The 23,921-nt window shown below is 42.2% G+C and overlaps 3 protein-coding genes across 8 annotated transcripts; 2 read left to right on the top strand and 1 right to left on the bottom strand.

Annotated features, from left to right (window-relative positions):
• Positions 1-1,079: 1,079 nt before the first annotated feature.
• On the top strand, positions 1,080-4,397 carry XBP1 (X-box binding protein 1). Its single transcript, XM_056504557.1, has 5 exons — positions 1,080-1,590; positions 1,674-1,770; positions 1,859-1,993; positions 2,464-2,627; positions 3,393-4,397. Exons 1-5 carry the CDS (start codon positions 1,382-1,384, stop codon positions 3,580-3,582), a joined length of 795 nt encoding a protein of 264 aa, XP_056360532.1. The 5' UTR covers positions 1,080-1,381; the 3' UTR covers positions 3,583-4,397.
• A 1,761-nt stretch (positions 4,398-6,158) lies between these two features.
• CCDC117 (coiled-coil domain containing 117) lies at positions 6,159-12,906 on the bottom strand. Of its 2 annotated transcripts, XM_056504555.1 has the most exons (5): positions 12,418-12,906; positions 11,765-11,815; positions 11,171-11,404; positions 9,650-9,787; positions 6,159-9,119 (listed from the first exon to the last, which is right to left on the bottom strand). In XM_056504555.1, the coding sequence occupies exons 1-5, from the start codon at positions 12,708-12,710 to the stop codon at positions 8,867-8,869; spliced, it is 969 nt and encodes a 322-aa protein (XP_056360530.1). In that variant the 5' UTR covers positions 12,711-12,906; the 3' UTR covers positions 6,159-8,866. The 2 variants fall into 2 exon arrangements, with proteins under 2 accessions (XP_056360530.1, XP_056360531.1); XM_056504556.1 differs by lacking the exon at positions 9,650-9,787 and having other exon boundaries at positions 12,418-12,903.
• Positions 12,907-12,992: 86 nt separating this feature from the next.
• On the top strand, positions 12,993-23,554 carry LOC130259821 (solute carrier family 2, facilitated glucose transporter member 11-like). 5 transcript variants are annotated; one of them, XM_056504549.1, is made up of 13 exons: positions 12,993-13,148; positions 13,541-13,630; positions 15,569-15,667; positions 16,821-16,981; positions 17,712-17,836; positions 18,081-18,210; positions 18,693-18,841; positions 19,700-19,887; positions 20,378-20,488; positions 20,599-20,700; positions 21,157-21,232; positions 21,672-21,799; positions 22,711-23,554. In XM_056504549.1, exons 1-13 carry the CDS (start codon positions 13,008-13,010, stop codon positions 22,927-22,929), a joined length of 1,719 nt encoding a protein of 572 aa, XP_056360524.1. In that variant the 5' UTR covers positions 12,993-13,007; the 3' UTR covers positions 22,930-23,554. The 5 variants fall into 5 exon arrangements, with proteins under 5 accessions (XP_056360524.1, XP_056360527.1, XP_056360525.1 ...); XM_056504552.1 differs by having other exon boundaries at positions 13,001-13,250; XM_056504550.1 differs by having other exon boundaries at positions 13,004-13,148; positions 13,560-13,630.
• Positions 23,555-23,921: the final 367 nt, after the last annotated feature.

The raw sequence follows: 23,921 nt of genomic DNA, 5'->3' as shown, positions 1-23,921 counted from the left end.
AATACTGAACCTGCATTTTTGTAGAAAACAGTAGTACTTTAAATTGGGAATTAGAATTACAGAAGAAACATGAGTCCAAATCTAGAAGAGACACACAAAAGAGAAGCAGATAGTTTTCAATGGCCAGGGGGACTTAGCAGGACCAGAACAAACAATTTTTTGCACTCTGATTAAAAGGCTTATTGAAAAATTGCCATATTTTTCACAAAGGTGTCAAAGTAGAAAAATGAATTTTCAGCCTTAGCTCAATGTCATGCTGCAATGCGTAAGAAAAGAACAAACACAAACTTACAAATGCAGTTTGTTCTCTGTATCAGGAGAGCCTGGCAGAACTCCAGTCCTGGACTAATGCCAAACCAGCACACCAGTGTCTTTGATCTTCTAAAGCTCATGTTTTCCTTTAGTGTTTAACATCTCAACTAATTTAAAATCAATGGACAAATGGCTCTCAGAAATAACTGTGAGCAGCCAAAGTCTCGACATTTCGTAACCATTCGGGTCGTTGGCAACTGCCGCAAGTGGAAACTGGAGAGCTTCGGGCACTGAGCAGTCACAGCTCGAACACCCTCGATGCCCTGCATGGCCGGGCACTGCAGAACACCTGCATTCCCATGGGCAGAGCATTTCTGGGCTTTCTACCTACAAAACGTTTGTCTGAACGCTAGATCTATCAGATCTGACACCGACCATCGCGGCAGGGCGATTCCCTTCCTCAGACACCACAGAAGGGTGAAGCTCACTTCGGTCCCCACACAGCACTGCTGCTTCTCAGGAACAGCTGAGCGATTTCTGCATGGTCTCCTGCAACTTCCACTCATCAATCACTAACCTCGCCGCTCTCTTAGTATTCTTAGCCCATTTTTAGCCCATTCTTATGGCATCTGCTACAGCTCCATTCGTGGCCTTGTGTTCCCCATGATTATGCTTGTGACTACTTGGGATAGACCGGCTCCGGAAATGAGAGCGGAGAGAGGCTTCAGCTGCATCGCCACTCCAGGCGCAGTTCACTGCTTCTTCAAGGAACTGCTCAGCTTCACCGCGGGCGGGCACGGCCTGGGCACCACGGCCTGGGCAGTCACAGCCCCTCACGGCCCCTCACGGCCCCTCACGGCCCCATTCCCCCAACACCCCTGCAAACCCCGCCCGTCGCCAGCCCCGCCCCTCGCCAGCGCTGCACCGATCGCAGCCCCTTGTCTGATGCAATTCGCTTCTCCCCTTGCTCGCGGCCTCGGGCCAATCACAGGCTCTCTCGGCCGTGGCGTCACGCCCCGCAGCCAATGAGCGAGAGCCACGATGGTAGAAATCCGGGCGGGGCGGCGCGGGGCGCAGTCGGCCGCGCTGGTGACGCCGGGCGGCGTGTACGCTGTGCTCCCGTGCCGCCATGGCAGCGCTGCCCGGTGCCGCGGCCCCGCGGCTGCTCCTCATCCCCAGCAAAGCGGCCGAGGCTCCCGGCCCCGCGGCTGCCCGGCATCTGTCCGTCGTTCTGCCGGCAGGAGCCGACCCCGGCCTCCCGGGGATGGAGACCGCGCAGCCGGCCCGCAAGCGGCAGCGGCTCACGCACCTGAGCCCGGAGGAGAAGGCGCTGCGCAGGTGAGTGGGGGGCAGCGATGGGAAGGCTGCGGCTGTACTCGATGGGTACAAGCTCTCCCGCTGACCGCCGCTCTGCCCCGCAGGAAGCTGAAGAACCGGGTGGCGGCCCAGAGTGCCCGCGACAGGAAGAAGGCGCGGATGACAGAGCTGGAGCAGCAGGTGGTGGAGCTGGAGGAGGAGGTGAGGAGCTGGGGGAGATAAGGGGCTGGAGGAGGGGGAGGAATGGAGCCGCCTCCCTGCCTCACGGCTCTTTCACGGCTCTTTGCAGAACCAGAAGCTGCTGCGGGAAAACCAGCTGTTGCGGGAAAGGACGTGTAACCTGGCGCGGGAGAACCAGGAGCTCCGCTGCCGCCTGGGTTTAGATGCTCTGAAGACGGAGGAGGAGGAGGGTGACGAGTTCCAGGTGAGGCGCTGCCGCCGTGTCCGCCTCCACCTTGGGCAGAGCTGCCCCACTTTGCAGCCTCGGTGCTCTGGGCAGGGATTTGCCGGAAATACCTTTGCCCTCCATATGGAGCCTGTCCTGAAATGGGTGCCAGTGGTAATGCGAGAGGTAGAAAGTTGACTAGTTCCAGGCTGTTTTAAGACAGTTGTATCTGGTTTTCTACCTTCTGTTGAAGTGAAGTAGAAACTGTCACAGTTACATAAGTGTGTCTTAGATGTGGTAGAGAGGGCCAGGCTCTCATTTAAAAATGTCAAACAAAATAAATATGCAAGTGTAGGGAAGCTTCAGCTAACTTTGGAAATTCTTACCTTCAGGTTCCTACAGAGCAAGTAAATAGGGCATTTTGTGTTGGAAGCCTTTGCAGGAAAATTTTGATACCTGTCAGAACATTTGCTGTGACTGATGTTTTTTTGTCTTTTTTTTTGTTACAGGTTGTGAAGGAATCGCAGGTGGATGTGATTAGATTGGTGACCGGGTCCGCTGAGTCCGCAGCACTCAGACTACGTGTTCCTCTGCAGCAGGTGCAGGCCCAGCAGTCACCATTTCTGATAGCTTCCACGTGGATTCTGATGGCAGTGATTCTTCAGACTCTGAGGTGAGCATCCAGTCCTATGCAAAGTGTCCATGAAATCAGGAACCACTGTAGATTTAAGATTAGTGTTGTAATGTTTTGATGTTAAATCATTCGATGATTTCTGTAGTTGATTTGTTTTCTAAATCTTGGGATGCTGTATCTCAGAACAGCTGTGTCTGCTGAGTACAGGAGTTCAACAACACCCACATGAAAAAACCCAGCCCCCAGAGTTCTAGTCATGTGCAGGTCTGCTTAAGTCAAGGTCTGGTCTGTGCTCTGTGTAGCCAGCAGGCACTGTGGTGTTTGCACTTTATGGGTACAAGATCTCAAGGAGCTTCTAATAGTGGCTGTAAATCTCAAATGCATGTATAATTCTTTGGGGATTGCCAGTACCCTTACAAAAAAAGCTGTGGGCAAAGAATGACTGTGCCTGGAACAGATTGCCCAGAAGGGTGTGGAGTCTTCCTCACTGGAGATAATCAAGAACCATCTGGTGCAGTCCTTTGCCATGTGCTCTATGATGACTGCTTGAGCAGGGAAATTGGACCAGATGTGACTTCCTGTGGTCCCTACCATATTCTGGGATTCTGTGAATATACCCCCTGGCATATTCAGTGAATTTGTGCAAGATAGGTAGCTGCCTTAATGTGTTTGATGAAATTCTTGGTAAAACTGTGATTGCATCAGTGTAGTTTAACTTCCATGTGGAGGTTAATAGATGCTACATGTGGTGTTTGGCTGTAATGGTAGTAAACTGTCTTTCTAAAACTGTCTTTCATTTTGCAGTCTGATCTCCTGTTGGGCTTTCTGGACAACCTGGACCCAGAGATGTTTCTCAGATACGCTGACTCAGAGTCAACGTGCCTGGAAAAGCTGGAGGAAGACATCTCTGGAGAAACAAATTCCCTACCAACCACCCTGTCTCCCTCTTTGGGGTCCCCATCAGCTAAGCTGGAAGCCATTAATGAACTCATAAGGTTTGATCATGTGTATACAAAACCCCTAGTAGTGGAGATTCCTGTTGAAGTGGGCAACCAAACCAATATGCTAGTGAAAATCGAGAAAGAAAACCTCTCTTCATCTGACAACACGGCCATCCCTGAGGTCCCAGTGTCTGTGAAGAAGGAACCTGTAGACAGCTTCATGCCTGAACTGGGCATTTCTCATCTGCTTTCTTCTTGTCATAGCCTTGAAGCCTCAAGCTACCTGTTGGATGGCTGTAGTGACTCTGGGTATGAAGGCTCCCTGTCGCCCTTCAGTGATACCTCGTCTCCGCTTGGCGCTGACCATGCGTGGGAGGATAGCTTTGCCAAGGAACTCTTTCCCCAGCTCATCAGTGTCTAACCTGGTAGTGTTATCTCCCCTTGGATAACTGTCCTGGCAGGATATCAGCATATGCCCCTTTGGGGTGTATGTGAGGAAAATCCAGTCCATTCAGAAAAGTGTTTCTCATCATTACCCATGCTAGTAGATGGCGTGATGGTATGAAAAAGCCTAGGGTGTCCTGTCCTGCCCTGGCTCCCCCCAGTCAGTGTTTGCTTAGGAGAGAGGCAGGTTTGTTACTCAATAACTTGCTCATTCTCTATGAACCTGAAAATGTTTTGTTTTCTGGTTAAAATTTTAACACCAAAAACTAAAGTGGGATATTCATGTATAGACAACTGGGCTAGACCTTAATAGTCTCTAAGTCTTACAGCTTCACTAAATGCTTGTTTTCCATTTGCTATGTAGAGTTGCTTTGTCCATTTAATATTTAACTGTATTGGTGCAATTAAAATGCAGTGCAGCTCACTGATGCTTTTTTACTTTAGAACCTCAGTGGGGAGGGGAGAATATCTGGGCCTTGGAGAAGTTAAGTTCAGGTCTCTTGGTGTCTCATCCTGCCACAACTATGAGCAGTGCTCATAGGGTGTCTGCAGCTGGATGCTGCAGCAGTTTCCTTTTGGGATGTGGTAGAGGGGTTTGTGTGAGGGCCAGAGCTACTAGGGCAAAACCTTCATTCTCTGTAAGGCAGGCCGGCTGGCAGGAGCTTGAAGTCTGAATACTCAAAAGTCAGGGCAGTGGTGGCACCCTGGTTGGCCAGTAATGCTGTCCAAAATTCTCAGTCTGAGGGGAGGTGGGTGTGAGACAGACACAGTGTGAAAATGGTTGCAGATTCTGTATTACCACAGGAAATACTGAAGTATCAAATGGATGGAGATAATTTCAAATACCACAGCAGGACTTCTCATCGTCCACATCCATTTGCTCCAGTATATCTAGTATTTATCACAATATTAAAAGCACTTGGAGAGACAGAAGAAATTTTATACTTAAGAAATTGTATAAGAGAGCTGTTGCAGGTGTTGGCACAGCTGTTACTGGTTTCAGTACTATTTCATGTTTTGCATTCAATTTTGACAAAAATAACTTGGGGTGGGGAAGAAAGAAAAGCAGAGATGTTTCAGTCAGTAACATTCCAGGTGACAGGACTGCCTTGGATTACTCAATTTTGAGTAATCTAGATTATAATGAAGAATTCTACCTGAAAAGTGGGTAGAAGTAAAGACTACAGCTGTGCAGTATAAAAAAAGTAGATTGAAAATCCAAGTAGTCAGAAGAATAAATTGCTTTACTTTCAAGGAAAATAGGGATGACTGCAAAGAGTATCAAATAAATTGCTGCGAGTCCACAAAAAAAAAGCAAAGTGAGGATTTGATCTGTAGTTGTGCATTACATTTTATTAGCACCCTTCTGCAGAACCCCAACTCCTCCTGGAAACCATGAGCAAGCCATTTCAACATCTAAAAAATCCAAGGAAAATTGTGTTACAATCTCCTTTCCATCACAGTAGGCCATGGGATGTGCTTAACATTTTAATCTTGTTAAGCACAGGAGAGAAAAATGTTCAGGAACAGGGCCTTTATACTGGTTTGCTTCCCTTTTTTAACTTAACAGCTCTATCCTGGCATGCTTTATCCTGACTTACTGCAAGCACTGGGTCTCACAACAAGCTGTTAATAGTTACTGAGATCTCTTCCACTAAAAACAAATAGTTCTTGTTTGGCAGCTAGAAGCCTACTACCATTCAGAATTCCTATAAGCACTAGTATTTTTTACTAGAATCAAGTCCACTAAGATGGTACACAAAAAAGCAAAATCTTACATTCCAACAAAATTATTAAAATCTGACTTTAAAACTCTCCTCAGACTTCCCTTAACTTCAGGAATACCTAGCTTGCTTAGTTCTGAATAGTTTTATGATGAAGTAAAATGAAACATCTTAAAACACAAACTATAACAACACTTACTTGGTACCTCTATTGCTTTGTCAGATGCCTTTGGGTCAACAGACTTAAAACAACTCTTCTTTCCTGGCAGCTTCAGGGTTTATTCTACCCTGCTGTTGTGTTCTGTCCTGCTGAATACTGTGGAGGAGAAAAGGGGCATGCCTTTGATAAACATAGTCAGATTCAAATCTTCTTAAGCCAGAAGAGTACTGTCCAGATGGACTGTAGATAGGCTCCCACAGTTTTTCCACTCTTACGAGGAATGAAACAGTCATCTAAAAAATATTTTAGAAAATTTATTGAAAACTGACATACAAAGGGTGATTTGGTCCCAAGAGAAGACAGACCAGAATTGGATCTTCCATATTTCAAAATAAGGTTTCTCCTAATACTGCATTGCATTTGCCATCCCATCTGTGAACAGCATTAATAAAAGTCTTTTAATGAAGACAACAACAATTGAAACTCACAAATACAGAAGTCTGTAAATGCCCACAGCTTGATCTCTCATCCAATCACCCTCTCCAAGTGATTGCTGTAGCTCAGTGCTCCTGTCACTTGGTTTCCACTGTAGCCCACTCTTCTATCAACTCAAACCCACTGTCTCCTAGCACAAGGGCAGAAATGCATTGAGAAAAAATGAAAGCAAATGTTTTCTTTCAAAGCAAAATTCTTAGACAACTTTTTCTCCACCTCATAATTTTTATCAACAGTGCATCACTATATTGTTGTTTTAGATGGCAGGTAACAGGTCAGTGATGCCCTACTGGCATTTAATTAAGAAGAAAGACACCTCTGAAAGTCAACCTTTGGTACAAACCTAGCAGGGAAAAAAGTATGCTTAAAAGCCATCTACAGCAGCTTCATATTCTGCAAATGTGACAGCAATTTGGTGTTTTTAAGAGGAAAACAACTGCATCATTTGATATATTTAGGCCTCCTACAGTTTTTTTACATGTTCTGTTGTAATTTTGGTGTTGCTGAGATGGTTTAATCACATTTTTGAAATTTCCATCCTTTCTTTTCAGTTTATTTAGGATTCAGAGCTTTCCCCTAAAATACTTCCAACTCTGAATTTTCACTATAATCCAGCAAGCTGGAAACCAGTTACTTACTTGGAGGCACCACATTTTCTACCTGCAGTGACTACAGCCTTCTCCAAACTGTACTGCTTTATGTTCTACTCAAGCACTGGAGCACATCGAGGGCTATAGGTTTTAAACACGTTCAGCAGCTTAATAATATGTAAGAAATTTTACACAGTTCATGCAAGAGAGTCATAGCAGACCCTGAAATGGAATTAGGCATTATAGCAAGATAGGCTGCACATGTTCTTCAACTTAAGAAACCCTCCAGAATGGTAGAGGTGTATCCTGGCTTCCAGAGTAATACCTAATCAAATGCTGAAGTGTTTTCAATGAAGCCCTGAAATGTTTTATCAAGAGACAGAAAATTTCAGACCACCTTCAACAAAAGCAGCAAGATAAACAAGTTTAACAAACAGGTATCTTGAACAACCAAAAGGAAATAAAGGATGACTGCAGAAAGAGAAGTTTGATTTTAAGCTTCCAGCTATGGGTTATTCAACAGTAAAGAATATTATCCAAAGGATTATCTCTTAGCTGTGCATAAGAGTAGATTTTCTTACATAAGCAGCTGTGTTACTGTGTACTTGCTCCTTTATGTTAGCAAGATGTCAAAAACATACAGGGACATAGACTCTGAACAGAACCTGTTACTGGGAAAGGGATTTCTTATGAAAGGCCTCCATTCAGGTATCTCTGAGAAAGCTGAAGGACTTATGAACAAAAGATAAAACCCTTAAACAAGTTAGAGAACATTAAGCATAAGCAACTGCTATGCACTGAGAAAAGGTACAAGCTATAGCTCATTGTGGATTCCTTGGCACCCTGTGCAGGTAGAAAATTCTTTTGGCATACATCTGTATAAACAATGTGATGCTATATTATTGGCACATACTGTGGCTTAAATTTTATGTCTATATTCTCTCAGGAAAAAGACAGGCATCTCCTTTACTTCACTACCTAAAGGCTGGGACTTGGGTACAGACAATAATCCAGCATTTGACCCTCCTAATGGCAGCAAGCAGCTCCCTGTTATCTGATTTACTTATCATATTTATCCAAATTAATGGATGCCATTCATTTCATCAGAAGTTACACTGTCTTCAACTGACTTTGCAACTCCATGCATACAAAGAATCTCAGCACAATGTAAAATGTCAATCTCTTTGCTGAGAATCACTTTTCTTCAAACTTTGTATTGTTTGGGGAGGGGAACATCAAAAACCCACAAATAAAATTTAGAAGCCAATGAACCAAAGATGACTGAAGTTAGCAGGTATCATGCAAATTATAAATGCTGGCTTTACTTTCTACAAAGCAAAAGACTTAAGCTCAGCTGTAATATTCCTTCCCTACCACCTCATTGATTATATAAATTCTACATCTGAGTTTACATCAAGTCCAAACAGATAAGATGGTGTGAAAAGCTGTATTACCAGAGGGGTTGCTTTTCTGTGACCAGACTTGAAGGTATTTCTTCCTTTATATTTTGTAATGCAAATTAAACCAAATGGCCAAGCATAGTATGTGCACAAGTTTCAATGGCTCAGTAAGAGAAAGGTGTGGCTTAAGCCACAGTTACATTCAGTATTTGGATTTTATACTTTCCAAGGGCAATTAAGAGGATATTTCACCATTAAGCAAGATGGAAAGCTACTTCCCTGTTCCAAAGGCCTCAATTACCTTTTGAGTAAAAGTAAGAATATTTAACAGATAGGAACACAGAAATCTTAGGGTGTTTCTTGGCCACCCTATGATTGTGGTGTGCTTGTGACTGTTAGTAAGAAAAGAGAAAACAAATAATATAACTTGAGGTTCACACATCAAACCAGAAAAAAAAAAAAAAATCAAAAAACACCAACAATAAGCATCAGAAGCTCACCACTTCCAGTCTAAAATCTGGCATCTACAACTCCATTTCTTCTTCTGCACACCCTGATATTCCCAAACTAGCATATGGATCTGGAGACATGGCAGTCTGTTGTGATGCAGGGAACGTTTCAGTCTGTGGGTCAAAAGGAGCTCTTGGTGTTGGCTGCTTAGTTTGACACACTTCTGTACTCTGCTGCTTGAAGTTCTTAACAGAAACAGACTTCAGTTTATCTGTCATAAATTCAGGAAGAGGTTTCCAAAGCACCAGCTCCATAGAAGGACGGCTCCTAGAAGGGATGGAGTTTCAGTAAAATTAAAGTTCTCCAAGCAAAGCTATTAAATGCAGAAGACCTGTATCTTCATCCTTTGAGCTAGCCTGGCACTATATTCCAGAAAATATACACCTTTTTTCCCCCCTATTAAATTTCTGCTTCCCTAACTAGTTCCCTTATTTCTAGTTCTGACCCTTTATTTCCTCTCTCTTTTGCACCAAACTTGACCACTGTTGGTCACACTTCAGGATGTTCTCATTTTGAGAACTCATATACATAAAACCAAAACTTTTACGAGTTCACTCAACAAATTTCACTCTAAAAATGAGGAGTACAAAACAGACACTTGATGACCACTACAGTTACACTTAATTCTTTTTTACATTAGGACAGTTTTCCCTATTTTTAACCAGATGAATGGTCTGTTATACAACATTGGCTGAATCATGCAGTAATCAAGGACATCTCCATAAACATGAAACGAGGTCTCTCTTTTCATTTGCACATGTTCACTACATAGCACCATGATTTCCTCCAGAACTTACATAGATTCTATTATTTTCTTTGTCAGGACTTCACCAAAATCCCTCTTCATCCCTTTCTTAAGGGTATCTGACAGGATAAGAGTGGGCAGATTGCTAACATTTCCATCAGCATGAACTTCCTCATCTTCATCAATTATCCTAGGAATGGAGGGGGAAGAGGGAGATAAACACTATTGAGCATACTGTTATCAGGAACATCCACTGCAGACTACAGTCAGATCTACGTGCTCTGCTCTGTGCAGATCTCTGACCTAGGCTGGGTACCAGAAGCAGCAGGGCCATGTTAACATGAGTCTCTCTTGGGCCAAAATACCCTGAGGAGGACTCATCACAGAAGCCACTGGAGCAGCAATGTCACCTCTGGTACCTGAGCTACCTTTGTTACCCTTGTGTTATCCCAGCAGTGTCAGTGCAGACATACACTGAGAGAAAATAAATTCCTTCCAAAGGAAAATATATGATTCATCCACATTACATAAGTGAGTCTCAGCTATGCAGCTGCTTTACCTGCTCCATGCCCCAAAACTGGACTTTGAGAATTATTGCAAAGGTACTGAAAACACTGCTTCACTTTTCACAATGTTGTGCCAGTTTCTGAGATTAAATTGGCACAAATTGTTGAAGCATTTAGACCAAATGGAAGCATCTCCTTTTTTTTTTATAAACCTTTTATAGAAAATTTAGCAGAGTAGCTGGGAAGAATAGGGAACAATCCTCCAAGAGGACCAAAGTAGACATAGACAGATAGAGACATATTTCACTACTCTGATTTACCCATGAAAAAAAATAACAGTCTAATAGTACCTTGCTTCTCCTTATGCATCATCTATGGGGTAATCTACAAAAAAAATCTTGTTTTAAAATTTCGGTAACTTCTGGCTTTTCTAATCATCTGCAGTGGTCATTTTAGATATTTTGGAATACCAGCTTAACTGCAATCAAGTGATACATACACATGCCATTTCCAGAGATCTTTCAAGGGCCAGAATGAACAGTAAATTTATTAAATGACTACAGCAGACTGTCTATAGCCACCCCACTACCCCACATCACATCATCAGCAGGATGAATCTCAGCCTGACTGCATGTGTGCAGAGAGACCTCTCTGGTTCATGCTACTCTCAACACTGACACATTCACATCTATTTTAAGTATTAATCACAGAACAAGCTGCAGTTGGTTGAAAAAAGCTGAGCTCAAGCCTGAGCAGGTAAATATTAGATGTTGAGCTCTGGATGCCCACAGAAGAACATTTAACCCCATTATAGTATATTAAAGCTGCATAATGATTATGAGCAGGGTGTTATTTACTCAGCATCTCCTGCTCTAGCACCCTCAATTTTAGATCAGCCTGAGGACTTACAGGACCATAGGTAGCCTAAAATGCAATAATTTGAGCAGAAGGTTCACCTCAGGCTTACAGCAGTTTTATCACACTGCTAAGTGCTAGATTTACCCCTGAATGCCCACCAAAAAAAGGGAAAGCTCAGCAAAGCCAGGCTACTCAACCCCTGCATTTACCTGTCCTCAATTTCCTGAAGTTTCCTGCGAGCAACCTCGCATTGCTGTTCCCCCATTGTCTGATCCATTTCTTCACAGGGAATTTCTAACATGGCAGGTTCAGGACTGCTGCCACCATACTGACTTGCTACCTCCCCAGCTGCCTGCTGACCTGCACAAAGAATCCATTCTTCAGTGTTGGGATTCAAAGGGCAATTTTTGGCTCCTGTCAGTCTCTTCTTCCGCACAGGACAGCTAGGAAAAAAAGTAAGTTTACAACTGTCAAAAAAGAAATGTGGCATTCATTCTACAGGAATAAATGTTACAGAAAGTGCATTTCAGCAGCATTGACACACCATGGCAATGCAACTTCAGCAAAGAAAATAAATCCACATTGCTCTTAGTAAAATGTGAGTACCTATTCAGGAAAATCACCACCACACAATTAATTAGGTAATAGAAATGGATTTGGGCTCAAGTGCAATTCAAGGGAAGAGTTCCAAATGTAAACAATTATAGATTTCCTTCCTGTTTGTAGGTGAGATGTGCTCAAGTCTTTTACAGAACGAAAAGCAAATCGGGATTTTTCAGGCTATAAAAGACAAATTAATTTACCCTTCTGCCTCTTCTTCTAGCTTATGCTTCTTTCCACACCGCACAGAGGCACTACAAAAGAAAAACAGTTACTTAGCTTCAAATTACATCTTCTGGTTACACTGATATTTTCAAACAATGTTTTCCTCCCTTTTAAAATTTCATTCGAGATCAACAAGTCACACTATGTCACCAGCTGTGAAGGGAATAAAAGTTTGGGACAATAAACGACCACTTTGTTCCAAAGGAAGTCAAAGGTGGTTGTAATTACTCAGTTCTCTGAACAGAATTCCATGCTAATTTCTTCTCCTTTACATTATTTATTTTTCCACAAGGGGCGAGACCAATTTTTGCTAAAATTCAAATGCTTCAAGAGCAACACGTGACCCAGCTTGAGTCTGTTAATACTCTGTATCACAAGGATATACTGAAAAAAATAAATCCGTTTCAAATTATGCAAAGATGCTGGTACACTGAATCACCTTTCTTGCCTCTTAAAAGGCTCCTTCATCCCCCACCAGCCAGCGTCAAGGTCCTCAGCCGAGCACAACATAATTCTGACCTCCTACCAGAGCAACGCTGCTACAGTGAAACAACCCCCAGCGCCTCCAGAGCCCCCGGCGCAGTTTCCCCTGGCGGCGCTCCGGCCCTGCGGGTACGGCTCCGGCACTTACTGTGCGCGGCTCCTGCTGAAGGAGCTCACCGGGGCCACCGTCAGCCCCTCGCGGTGGCTGCCGAGCGCGGCCAGGGAGGCCAGGTCGAAGCTGCTCTGCAGACAGAGGCCGGAGGATCCGTCCACGCCGTCGTTTCCGATCCCTGCCATGACTATCCCGGGCGGCTGCAGGCGGCCGTGGCCGCCGGCTAAGGGCTGCGGGCCGTGGCGGTCCGGGCCAGCGGCCGGCGCTGTGGGGAGCTCCACGGCGGGGCCCGCCGGGATGCCCTGGCAGGATCTGCCTAGCGCTGCCATTTCCTGCTGCGGGGGAGAAAGCGCGCATCAACGCCGCAATCCGCGCTGCGCCACGGGCCGGCCCTGCCGAGGAGCCCCGCACGAAGCCGCGTCCGCCCACAGCGCTCACCCGGGCCGAGCCGGGCCCGCGGCTGCGGCCGCCGCTACAGCCCGGGTCCTTCCAGGCCTTTCGCCGCGATCGGATAAGGACCCACGGGCACTGTGGGAGTTGTAGTCCTGGGCCCGTGGGGCCTCTGGGAGTTGTAGTCCCGGGCGCCGTGGGGCCTCTGGGAGTTGTAGTTCCGGGCGCTGTGGGAGATGGCGTCTGGGAGTGGGGTCCCCGCCCCTGCTGTGAGGGCGCCGCGAAGTGCCCGAGGATGGCTGAGACAGCCCTTCTCTTGTCCGTGGCTCTGCTTAATCCCCGTAGCGGGGCGGGCACGGTCCGGCAGCCAAATCCCGGTCAGCTGAGGAGCTCAGGCGGGGTCGGGGAGGTGGCGAGCGGAGTTGAGCTCCGGGCGGCAGGAGGGAGGGAGGGAGGGAGGGATGGCGCCCAGGCACACGGTAAGCGCCCGTCCTTGCCTTTAGCTGCGGGAGGCTGCGGGGTTCTGCGGGGAGTTAGAGAAGGACAGTGCATTACTCAGTGTAAGAGGTGGGAAAGCTCCCCGAGGCTGCTGTGAGGCTTTCTCGAAGTTGGACATCCCTGTCACAAAAAAGTCCTGGATCGTTGAGTAGAGTCCCAATGGGCGGGGAAAAACCCCAAACCAACCAAACAAAACAACAAAAAAGCAAAGCTGTGTCTTAATACATTAATAACTAAAGTTCTTTGGCACCTTTTTTTCCCTGTAACGTAGTTTGTTAAATTTTGCAAAGGAAATCTAATTCAGCCCATGCTCAGAATGGAGCACCAGCCCCTGCTCAGAGGGTCTAGCTCGCCCTGCAAGGTAAGCAGAACCATCCTGGCGTCTGGAGGTGCATCCTGCAGGGAGATTGTAGCTTTAACAACGATGTACAGATGTGGAATGTGCGGGTATTTCATGTGAGCTTTTAAATAGAAATACAGTTTTGCATAGTTTTGCACTTTCCATGGACACCTCGCTGTGTTGGAAAGCAGAAGCTATAAAAGCAGCTTTTCTGATCCTCATCTTTTACATTGAATACAAATTGAATTTTGTTTGTATCATGTTTCTGAGATGAGGTGAACGCCCTTGTAAACTGTCAGGAATTGAGTAGCTGGCAGAACACATGAGGCTGTTTGTTATCTGTGCTCTCTCCAGACTCCAATGTGAGACAGCATGCCAGTGTCACGAGCCCAGCTGATTTGGGCAGGAAGAACAAAAGATCTATCGTAACAAAACCTAAGTTATGTGATGTCTGTTCATTATTTTGGGTTGTTTGTTTATTTTTTGTCCCTTCTAGATTCCATAAAACACACACAGTAGGTTACAGTACTTAGTTAATAAAAGGGTCTGAGTGTGCAGTGCCAGTATTTGCCACATCAAGTTTTATAATTTTCTGCCATACTCACTGCAGCCCTTACTCATTACTCTTGATTCATTGCTTTGGTTGACATTCAGAGAAACACTTTTTATTCTAGGAAACCATAAGGAAATGTTAATTAGATTTTACTTTAAAAGATCAATTTCAACTTGCAAATTTCAGTCCTGAAGAAAGGAAGGAAGTTTTGACGAATTATCTTTAGGAGGAACACAGCTCTTTCACAATACAGTGCAGTATCTGGAATAACTCAGCGTTTCTGGGAACTGGACCAAGAATGAGAATGATGAAGAAATAGTCTACATACCTTATAATGAGAAATTCAGGGAGTACAAGTTTATTAAAAGAAATATGTACAGCCTTTATGTATGAAGGAAGGAGAAATTCACTGAAGTGTCTTTAATATAGGAGACATTGTGTCCAGCTGAAATTAGTCAATAAGCTATTATGACATGAAATAGGACCTAATTTAAAACAAAAGGTTTTCTAGACATTTGAACTTGATGTTATTTTTTAGTTTGGTCATATTCAGTAAAAAGTAAACTCAGAGAGCACTGCATGAGAATATCAAATAAAAATCTCTGGAGATCTCTGGCCATGGGGCCTCATCCAAAGTACATTTTATGACCAGTTATATTCTTGAGATTTGAATGTGTCACAGTAGTAGTTTGTGTCGACCTTAAAACCTGTGAATCTGTGACTCTATGAATTTTAGTTTGTAAATACTGATTTGAGAATGAAACTAGGTCATAGATACTGAATTTTATTTTTTTAAAAAGCATACCAATATGCCAATAAACATTAATTTGAATATTATTACCAGTGAACAATTTATTGTGATTGAGGTACCAAGGCTTTACACCTGCCAACTTGCAGACATTGAGTAATCATTTTAGGGACTTAAAATATTGTTTAAAAGGAAGTAAAATATTGTTATTTCTCACATCTTGGTTAAAATGTGACTCACAGAAATTGAGATTTGGTTAATTTTTATACTGAGTCATTGTGTCTCTAACACCAGACATGAGCAGTCCTAGCATTCCTACATTAAGAGCAGACACTGTGAGCAGTGTGGCTTATGCAAAAAGCATTTACTCAGTTTCTAATAACAGCTGTAATGGTTTTATTGCCTACACTTAATCTGGAAACTTGTAATTGTGGTATTTCTAAGGGCTATTAATGATCAGGGCCAAAGTCAGCCTGAAATGCTTCTCCTGCTGCAGGTGTTCAGGAATTCAGGTGGGTTTTTTTTTTAACAAAAACTTTCACTGCTCCAAACTAAACATATGATGTATTTCACCATAATTTTCTTTTAGCTATGACATGTGTGAGGGCTCAAGGTCCTGTCTCTCTTTTCATGCCCATGACTTTCTTTTGTTCCCCAGCTCCCCAGCTGGACGTTGCTGTTGGCTGTTTGTGCTGTTGGAATTGGAGGGACCTTTCAGTATGGGTACAATGTCTCTATTATCAATGCACCCACCCAGGTAAAAGCTCATCTTTTGTTCACTGGGCTGTTTCCTCTCTGAACTCGGCCAGGAGGCCAAATGTGCTTTTGCTCTGATTGCAGTGGGAACTAAAGCAGTCTTCCTCTCATATGAAAGAATCTTGATAATTTCCCACTAGTTTCTTGTGCATTTGTGTGTGAGTACCTCCCATCAGAGATATTCTGTGTCAGACAAAAGTGCCAAATACCATATAAATACCTTTATTATTAGAAGGATTAACTGAATAAGTAATACATTTTTGAGTTACCAAAATAGCCCAGAGCAGTAAGGGTAGAATAGACCAGAACATTTTCATGTTGGAAGAGACCTGCAGTGACCATCTAGTCCACTTCAGTGCTGACCAAAAGTTAAAGCATTGTCCAAATGTCAAGGATCTGAGCAAATGGTCTTGTGAAAGTGGTGGGTATCAGTTTTTGCTACCAGCTGATTTATTTGCTTGGGAAACTGTGAATTCTCTTCAGTGTTGTATGTTTTTACAAAGCTTAAAAGAAGCTGTGAAAGAACATGACATACAGGGAGAGTTCAAGAAGTTTGTTCTCTAGTCTTTGCAGGTGAAGAACAGGAGCCTCTGATTACAGATACATGCCAGTTCAAGAGTTTCTAAAGACAAATTTTAGAAAATCAAGCATGTGGAATAACAGATTAAAAGCTCTGACACATGAATACTGTAAGAAAGTTGGAGTATTATTAGAGTAGAAGAAGGGATTTTACTATGACTTTGGATTACACTAAGGCAGGGAGATTTAGATCAAGTGTCAGAATGAGTGCCCTGACAGTAAAATGTTTTAGATTGCAAGGCCTCTGTGCTCTAAGATGTTCCTAAAAACAGTAGGGCCAACCATCCACCCTCTTCCCCTCCTTGTTCAGAAGGACCTCAGCTCTCTTGTGGCAGTGCATGCTAGGGTTGTTTTTCTCCTCTGCTGCAGCACCTGGGGCAGGGCACAAAGCAGAGCTGCCTTTGGGGTCTGTGGGGAGTAGGAAACAGAAGGTCTTCCTTGTGATCAAGGAAGATTCTGCCACTCAGAGGATATCTCTTAGAATTAACTCCCAGAATTGATTTTCAGGATTGGGGTGCAGGTTATTTGTAGTTCTGTATAAAAAACTATACATTCATCACTCTTTTCTACTGCAGCATATACACAAGTTCTTAAATGAAACCTGGAGCAGTCGTTATCAGAAGGAACTCAATCCAGATTTGCTGACTTTTCTTTGGTCTGTCATTGCTTCCATCTTTTCCCTGGGAGGTCTGTGTGGAGCCCTGATTGGAGGCAGCATGGCCATCCGGCTGGGCAGGTCAGTGCACAGAAAAGCATGTTTGCTTTTCCTACCTTCCCACTGGAATAGAAGGTAAATCAATGGTAAAAGAGGGGGAGAAAAGAGTACCTTAGGTACCTATCCATGTTTTTTCACTTTAAAACTGAGTTTTCTAGAAGAATTTTACAGTTTATTCTGATGTGACTTTCAAGGATGAGCCCTGAATTATGACCTTTGACTTAGTTTTTTCCATTACATTTACTGAAATCTGAGTAGGAGAATGCACACAGAGTATGTTGGAAACATCAGTTCCTCCCTGACACATTTGCAGCCCTTGTGCCAGTAAGCACATGCTGCTTCATCTCTTGCACTTCATTTGTCTAAATTAAGAACTCCTACTCCTGCCCTGTCAGGCATTTCTGTCATATCTATGCATTATTCTTATGTTTAGACATTTTTAAAAACATAAGCAGTTGTATCAGATATCTGGGTTTCCAGGTACTGCATGTTTATTCAGTATGAAATCCATTTTCCCCTGCACATTATCAGAAAGGAAAACTGTTTAAAAACATTATTACAGATTTCCTTAATATCTGGTTTGGGTAGGTTGTTTTTGGTTTTGGTTTTTTTGCTTGTTTGTTTGTTTCAATCAGTTTTTGTTTGTTGTTGTTGTTGTTGTTGTTATTATTATTATTATTATTATTATTATTATTATTATTATTATTATTATTATTATTATTATTATTATTATTTTGTTCCTCTTCTTTAGGAAAGGAGCTCTTTTGATGAATAATGTTATAGCAATACTAGCCTCCATTTTAATGGGGATCAGTTTTCCTACAGGATTGTTTGAGTTACTGATTGCTGGAAGGTTTTTGATTGGCATAAATTCAGGTGAATGATTTCTTATTCCTACTATCAGTAAACTATGGTGAATGATAAATTATTGTTACTTCTGATCCTTTAGGTTTTATGATATGTGTTTATGATGAAAATGTTCTGTAGTTTAGCTTGGAATCTGAAGGCAGCTAAATGAATAGGAAATTAATTAAGTCCTATTTTGTGTGTGTTTTGATTTAGTAACTCTTTGCAAAGCAATTTCTATTGGTAGGAAACTGTTTTCTCCATTTACTTGTAGGTGTTGGGCTTTGTGTGCAGCCTCTTTATATTGGGGAGTTTGCCCCAAAACACCTAAGAGGTGGCTTGGCCATGGGGACTTCCATCTTTCTGACTGGGGGAATTCTGACTGGACAAATAATTGGTTTGAGGTAAGAAATGCTTTTTTTTCCCCTCCTGTTTTGTGTTACTCCTGTGTAAAGAATTCCAATTCCTTACAGCTCATTGCAGAACATTTCTTGTGCCATTGTAGCAGAATTCAGACAAGGGCCCCCTGGGAGAAGAAAATCCTGCTTGAGTCACCTTATTCCTACAACTGCCAGCCACCAGTGCTGTCAGTTGAGATGGGTCACCAGAACAGCATCAGTAAAGCAGCCATGTTTGAGCTGAGTTCATATTTTCTGCCAATTTCTTGCTGGAGACAGTGGATGTTGGCAAGACAGGACTTGAGAGCAAAGGACTCATTTCTGTGTCACAGCACTACCACTGCTTTTGTCCCCTGTGTGATCAGAGGAAGTTGCTCAGGCCTTCATCCAGCTGGAACTTACAAGTTCCAAGAGCTGAGATTACACTAAATAATAACCAATAGCTAATTATTATATTTCTTTGCCTTCTTTTTCCACATTTCTCACAGAGAATTATTAGGTGGAGAAAAGCATTGGCCGCTGTTGCTATCCAGCAGCTGCATCCCAGCGTTAGCCCAACTTTTATTCCTTCCATGGTTTCCTGAAAGTCCCAGATATCTTCTTATTGACAGAGATGATGAGCTGAGCTGTGCCAAAGGTAATATCCAGCATCTATACTTGCTGTTCTCCAGAATGGTACAATGAATATATTGGGTTCCAGATTCTCCTTTTATCTTTATCCACACAGCACAGTTGTATCATCTAGTGCTTTTTGGCCCATGTTCTTCCTCCAGTGAGCTTATATGGTTTGTGGAACTCAGGAGCCTATAATGGGTTATGAACAAAAATTTATTATCCTGTTTCAAATACAAGTTCATTGACAGAATCTTCAAGCTGATTATTCTTAGTGGAACGTTCCTTATCAGGTTCATCAAAACTCTTACTGTTAGCCTTAAGAAGACAAAATGTCACTTGAGATATATTTAATAATGAAGATTTTAAAGAATCATGAAGATTTTAAAGGAACAGGTGCTCTTTAAGTTTTAAGACCATTTGTAAAGATTTTAGTCTGGGATCAAATGACTTCTGATTATATTTGTCTTAGGAGAAGGATTTTCTGTCTTTGCTCAAGCTCACTAACTGTATCCCACTGGTAACATTAAAGTCAGGGCTGTAACAAAGGACTCAATATCTGCCTAGAATTTAAGCAAAACACTTCAAACTGGTAAGAGTGTCCTTTAAAGGAAAAGAGTATTTGAAGGTCTGAGGTTCAGCTACAAAGTATTTTGCCTGGTGAATATTTCAAGGTCAGATATTCCTCTAAAATGAAGCAGGGAAATGCCACAGAATTCTCCAAATGCACCACAGCAAAAAACGTTGAAAAAACAGCAAGGAACAAGCAAGTCACAAAGCAAATTTTTCATATCCTAGCAAAAGCCAGGTTGTTATGGAAAGAGATTATTTTCCATGAGTTGTGGCTAATAGATAAATGTAAATTATTTTTTTGTCTTTGTAGCTTTGAAAAGATTTCATGGTTCCTCAGAGTATCGAAGGGAGATGGAAGACATCCAGCGGGAGCGTTTTGCCTTGGATGGGGAGAAACCCAAGAAACCCTGGCAATTATTCACTGACCGTGGTGTGAGATGGCAGCTCATCACTGTCATTGTGATGACAATGGGCCAACAGCTCAGTGGCATTAATGCTGTAAGAGTTCATATGAACAAACAGCTTAAAGAATTATTCCATTTCCACCTACTTTTCAACTACTTATTAACACATAGGATCCACATAGAAAGGCTCAGAGAAATGGGATAAGTGAGAAAGAATGTCCTTGCATTATTTTGGTGTTTTTCTTTCATTTTTTCTCATTTCTGTGTTTCTGGTATGCAAACTTTTTTAAAGAATGACTCGATATTTCCTCTGACAAAATAAATAAAGGTGGATCAGCTTATCTCAGTTTAAGAATATAAAGCATATTCAGTAAGTTGAATATTCCTATTGGCTTTTATGATAGCAATATGTTTACTTAGACATGAATTTAACAGATTGTTATTGCTGCTTATGTTGAATTAGTAACTCACAATATAAAATACACTGATCTTTATGTTTAATATGAACATGACTCTGTTTCTAGGCAATGTTTTAAATACCAGAAAAATCATTGTTTGTTTTTGTGGGTTTTTTCCTGTTGTAGATTTATTTCTATGCAACTTACGTTTTTGAACAAGCTGGGATCATGGCAGAAAAAATCCCGTATGTGACACTTGGCACTGGAGTTTGTGAATGTCTCACAGCCCTCTCCTGTGTAAGGAACAGTTTGTTCTACCTCCCAGTACAAAGAGTAATGATTCTTCTTGAAGAATATTGGTAAAAAGGAGATCAGTATATTAACAGAAGATTGTATCTTGTCCACAGGGTTTGCTGATAGACTATGTGGGAAGAAGATGCCTTATCATTGGGGGTTATCTCCTCATGACACTCTGGTGCACTGTTCTGACCTTCTCTCTGACTTACCAGGTGCAAAGGACTCATTCCTATTACACAATGTGACTGAGGAGTGAAAAGGGGAATGGGTTTAAACTGAGAGTAAGGTTAGGTGAGGTAAAGGGAAGAAATCCTTCCATGTGAGGGTGCCCTGGGAAGCTGTGGCCATCCCATCCCTGGAAGTGTCCAAGGCCAAGTTGGATGGGCTTGTGGAAGGTGTCCCTGCCCAGGGCCAGGGGTGGAATGGGATGAGCTTTAATGTCCCTTCCAGCCCAGCCCACACTATGATTATGTAATTATATGATATGATTTAATAAAAATTATTGAATGAACACTATTTAATTTCTCTGAAGAAGAGCTGTTAAATAAATTAGCTGTAAAACAGTAATGAAAGACTGCTGGTTTTAGTAGAAATAAAATACAGAAGGAAACATAATTGGATTATCAAAATCTGAGCTAATCTGAACTTTTCACCGTCTTCTGTTTCAGGAGCTGTACTCCTGGGTGCCCTACATGAGCATGGCTTGTGTATTTGCCTTCATCTTGAGCTTTGGGCTGGGCCCAGGTATTGCATAGGAACGTGTGTGAGTGGTGGAAAGTCTGGGAGGGTCAGGCTGTCACACAGCAAGAAGCCTTTGCAGCACAGCTGCTGCTGCTCTGGCTAAGGAACCCAAGTGAGGCCATCCTGCAGCCCATAGCTGAGGCTTACCCTGCACACTTCTGGGGCAGATACATGTGAGGCAGGGCTTAGTTCTGCCCTTCAGAGCACAGGGGTTCTATACACTTCTCAAAGGGGGCCTGCTCCCTGAGCAGTGCTGCTGAAATGGGGTTGTGTTTTAGTGGGAAACTTCCTGCAGGGGCTGTAGCCTCAGCACTGTGCTGTTAGGAATTATAATAGATCAGCTAATGGCATATTCAGAAGCAAGTCAATCTTTTGTAGCATTGGAAATACTTCAAATGGACATTTAGAACAATTCTGTGTTCTGTTTCTGAACCATCCCCAGGTGGCATAACAAACACCCTGACAGCTGAGTTATTTGTGCAATCCTCACGTCCTGCTGCCTACATGATTGCAGGGACTGTGAGTTGGATTAGTTTCTTCACAGTTGGAATGCTCTTTCCCTTCATAGTGGTGAGTATGCACAGCACAATTTCCATTTCATCTGCTCCCAGGTTCCATCCCATTGCTTGTATTGGATTATATGCACTTGTATATATTATTGACACTTGACCAGGATGCACACTGCCCCTCAAATGAGTTTAGATTCAGTTCCTCTTAAAAGAACTTTTTACACATCACAAATTCCAACATAACATGATAAAATAAAAGTAAACGTAATGTACTGGAGGGCAATGTTCATGTTCAGATGAAAAAACCAGAGATGATATCAAAAGCAGGAAAACTTAATCAGATACTGAGATTTAGATAAAACATTTTTTTAATAGTGCCTCGTGCTTTTATGGCAAAGTAACATCGAGGTGACACCTGTGGCCAGTGAGTCAGATCTCTGAGAACTTCCTGAACTGACAGAGAGTTCTGTAAGCATAAGATATATTAGGAAAGGCAAGACTTTCAGCTCCAGCTTTGTATTTTTAGTTTCAGCACATATTCTTGCCAGCAAAACCTGCAGGAACAGCATGCATCAGGGTATCTGGATCTGCCTGTCCTTTTTTCATGGCTGAGCTCTGCTTCTCACTAAGACAGTTGTGGTTTTTTTTAAGGTACAGCATTGAAAATTAACATTCAGAAAAACTTAAATTATATAATCTTAAAATATGTGACAGCTAAGTAGCAAATGTTGACTTCTCCCTAGATTGTGACATTTAACTGTTTAAATGGTTTATCTGATTTTTAAAGTCTACTCAGAAATTGCACAGCACTTGACAGTCTTTTATATAAAAAGTAACAGCTAAAGAATAGGTTGAATGACTCTTTCTTAAAAACATCTGAGCAGCAATGTTAAGTGTGAATGGAAATAAAAAGCTTATTTTCTCAAACCTACTATTACACTTGAAATATGTTGCAATCACATTTATTTTCAGAATGGACTGAAGCAGTATTGTTTTGTGGTGTTCTTACTGGAGTGCTTCTTTGTTGCTGCTTTCATCTTCCTCATAATTCCTGAGACAAAAAACAAATCTTTTCTGGAAATCAAAAAGGAATTTCACAAGCTTAATTTTGGAAGAAATGCCAGGAAAAAGGAAACAGAGCTTTATGAAAGAAGACAACTACAAGATGAATTTTTAAAGATTTCTGCATAATTTCACAAATGCAACAGAACTTCAGTGAGAATTATGAACTTATAGTTTTATAGTTTTTATAGTTTTCTATATATAGTTTTCTTATAGTTATAGTTTTCTAAATTAGGAGTGTAATGCAGGATCAAGTGGCTTATTAAATCTTCCTGTGTATTTAGAGGAAGTGTAACTAAAGGCAAGTCAGTATTGCTGAAATACTAACAACATACTGTATTATCCACAGAAAACTTGATGTTTAGTTGTATAACCTGGTGCTGTAGGGATGCAGAAATGCCAGGGAGGATGTTCAGTGAGCCCCTCTGGCAGATTTCTGCAGATATTTCAGATATTTCACTCTTCTTGCATTTCAAAGCTCTTCTTCAGTTTGGATTGTCAGGCACATCCAAATGCTTTGCTGAGTGTAACATTCTGAGTTCTTGTTAAAATCCACACAAGAACTGAGAACTGGTATTTGAATTGTTCCAGTTTATGTAGAAATAGGGGTATTAGTTTCTGTTTTCCAATTATGTAGCTTTGAAAGCCTTAAAAACATTACTCATCCAGTCCTAGTACTGTACTGTACAACAAAATACAGCACTTCTCTGAGTTACTGGTATTTGTAATAAAAACTTGTATCCTGATAAAAGAATTCCTGGGGTTTCAATTTGGTTTATTTTTTTTCCCCCTAACCTAGCATCTTAACATTTTAAACTATGCAAGAGAGTAAAACTTCCTCTAGTTTTGGAGGTTAGTTCCCATCAGACTGAGATCTACATACCAAAAAGCATGAAGTAGCAGAGAGGGAAGATGACAGGAATTAAATACTTTTTACCTTTAAACTACAGGGAGTCTGTAGGACATGCTGAATGAGCCTTCTGCCCCCTCTCCAGTAGTTTTTCCTGGACTATTTCTCAACTTAAAATAAGTTCTTTACACATTAGGAAGTAAGAAATCTCACATCTGGTGTTTGTGTGCCTCTCTGACATGTTTCCATACCTGCCTCTGCCAGGACAGTG

The sequence above is a fragment of the Oenanthe melanoleuca genome, chromosome 15 (assembly GCF_029582105.1).
Source record: "Oenanthe melanoleuca isolate GR-GAL-2019-014 chromosome 15, OMel1.0, whole genome shotgun sequence".
Taxonomy (NCBI): Eukaryota; Metazoa; Chordata; class Aves; order Passeriformes; family Muscicapidae; genus Oenanthe; species Oenanthe melanoleuca.
This window is presented reverse-complemented; position numbering and strand designations above follow the sequence as displayed.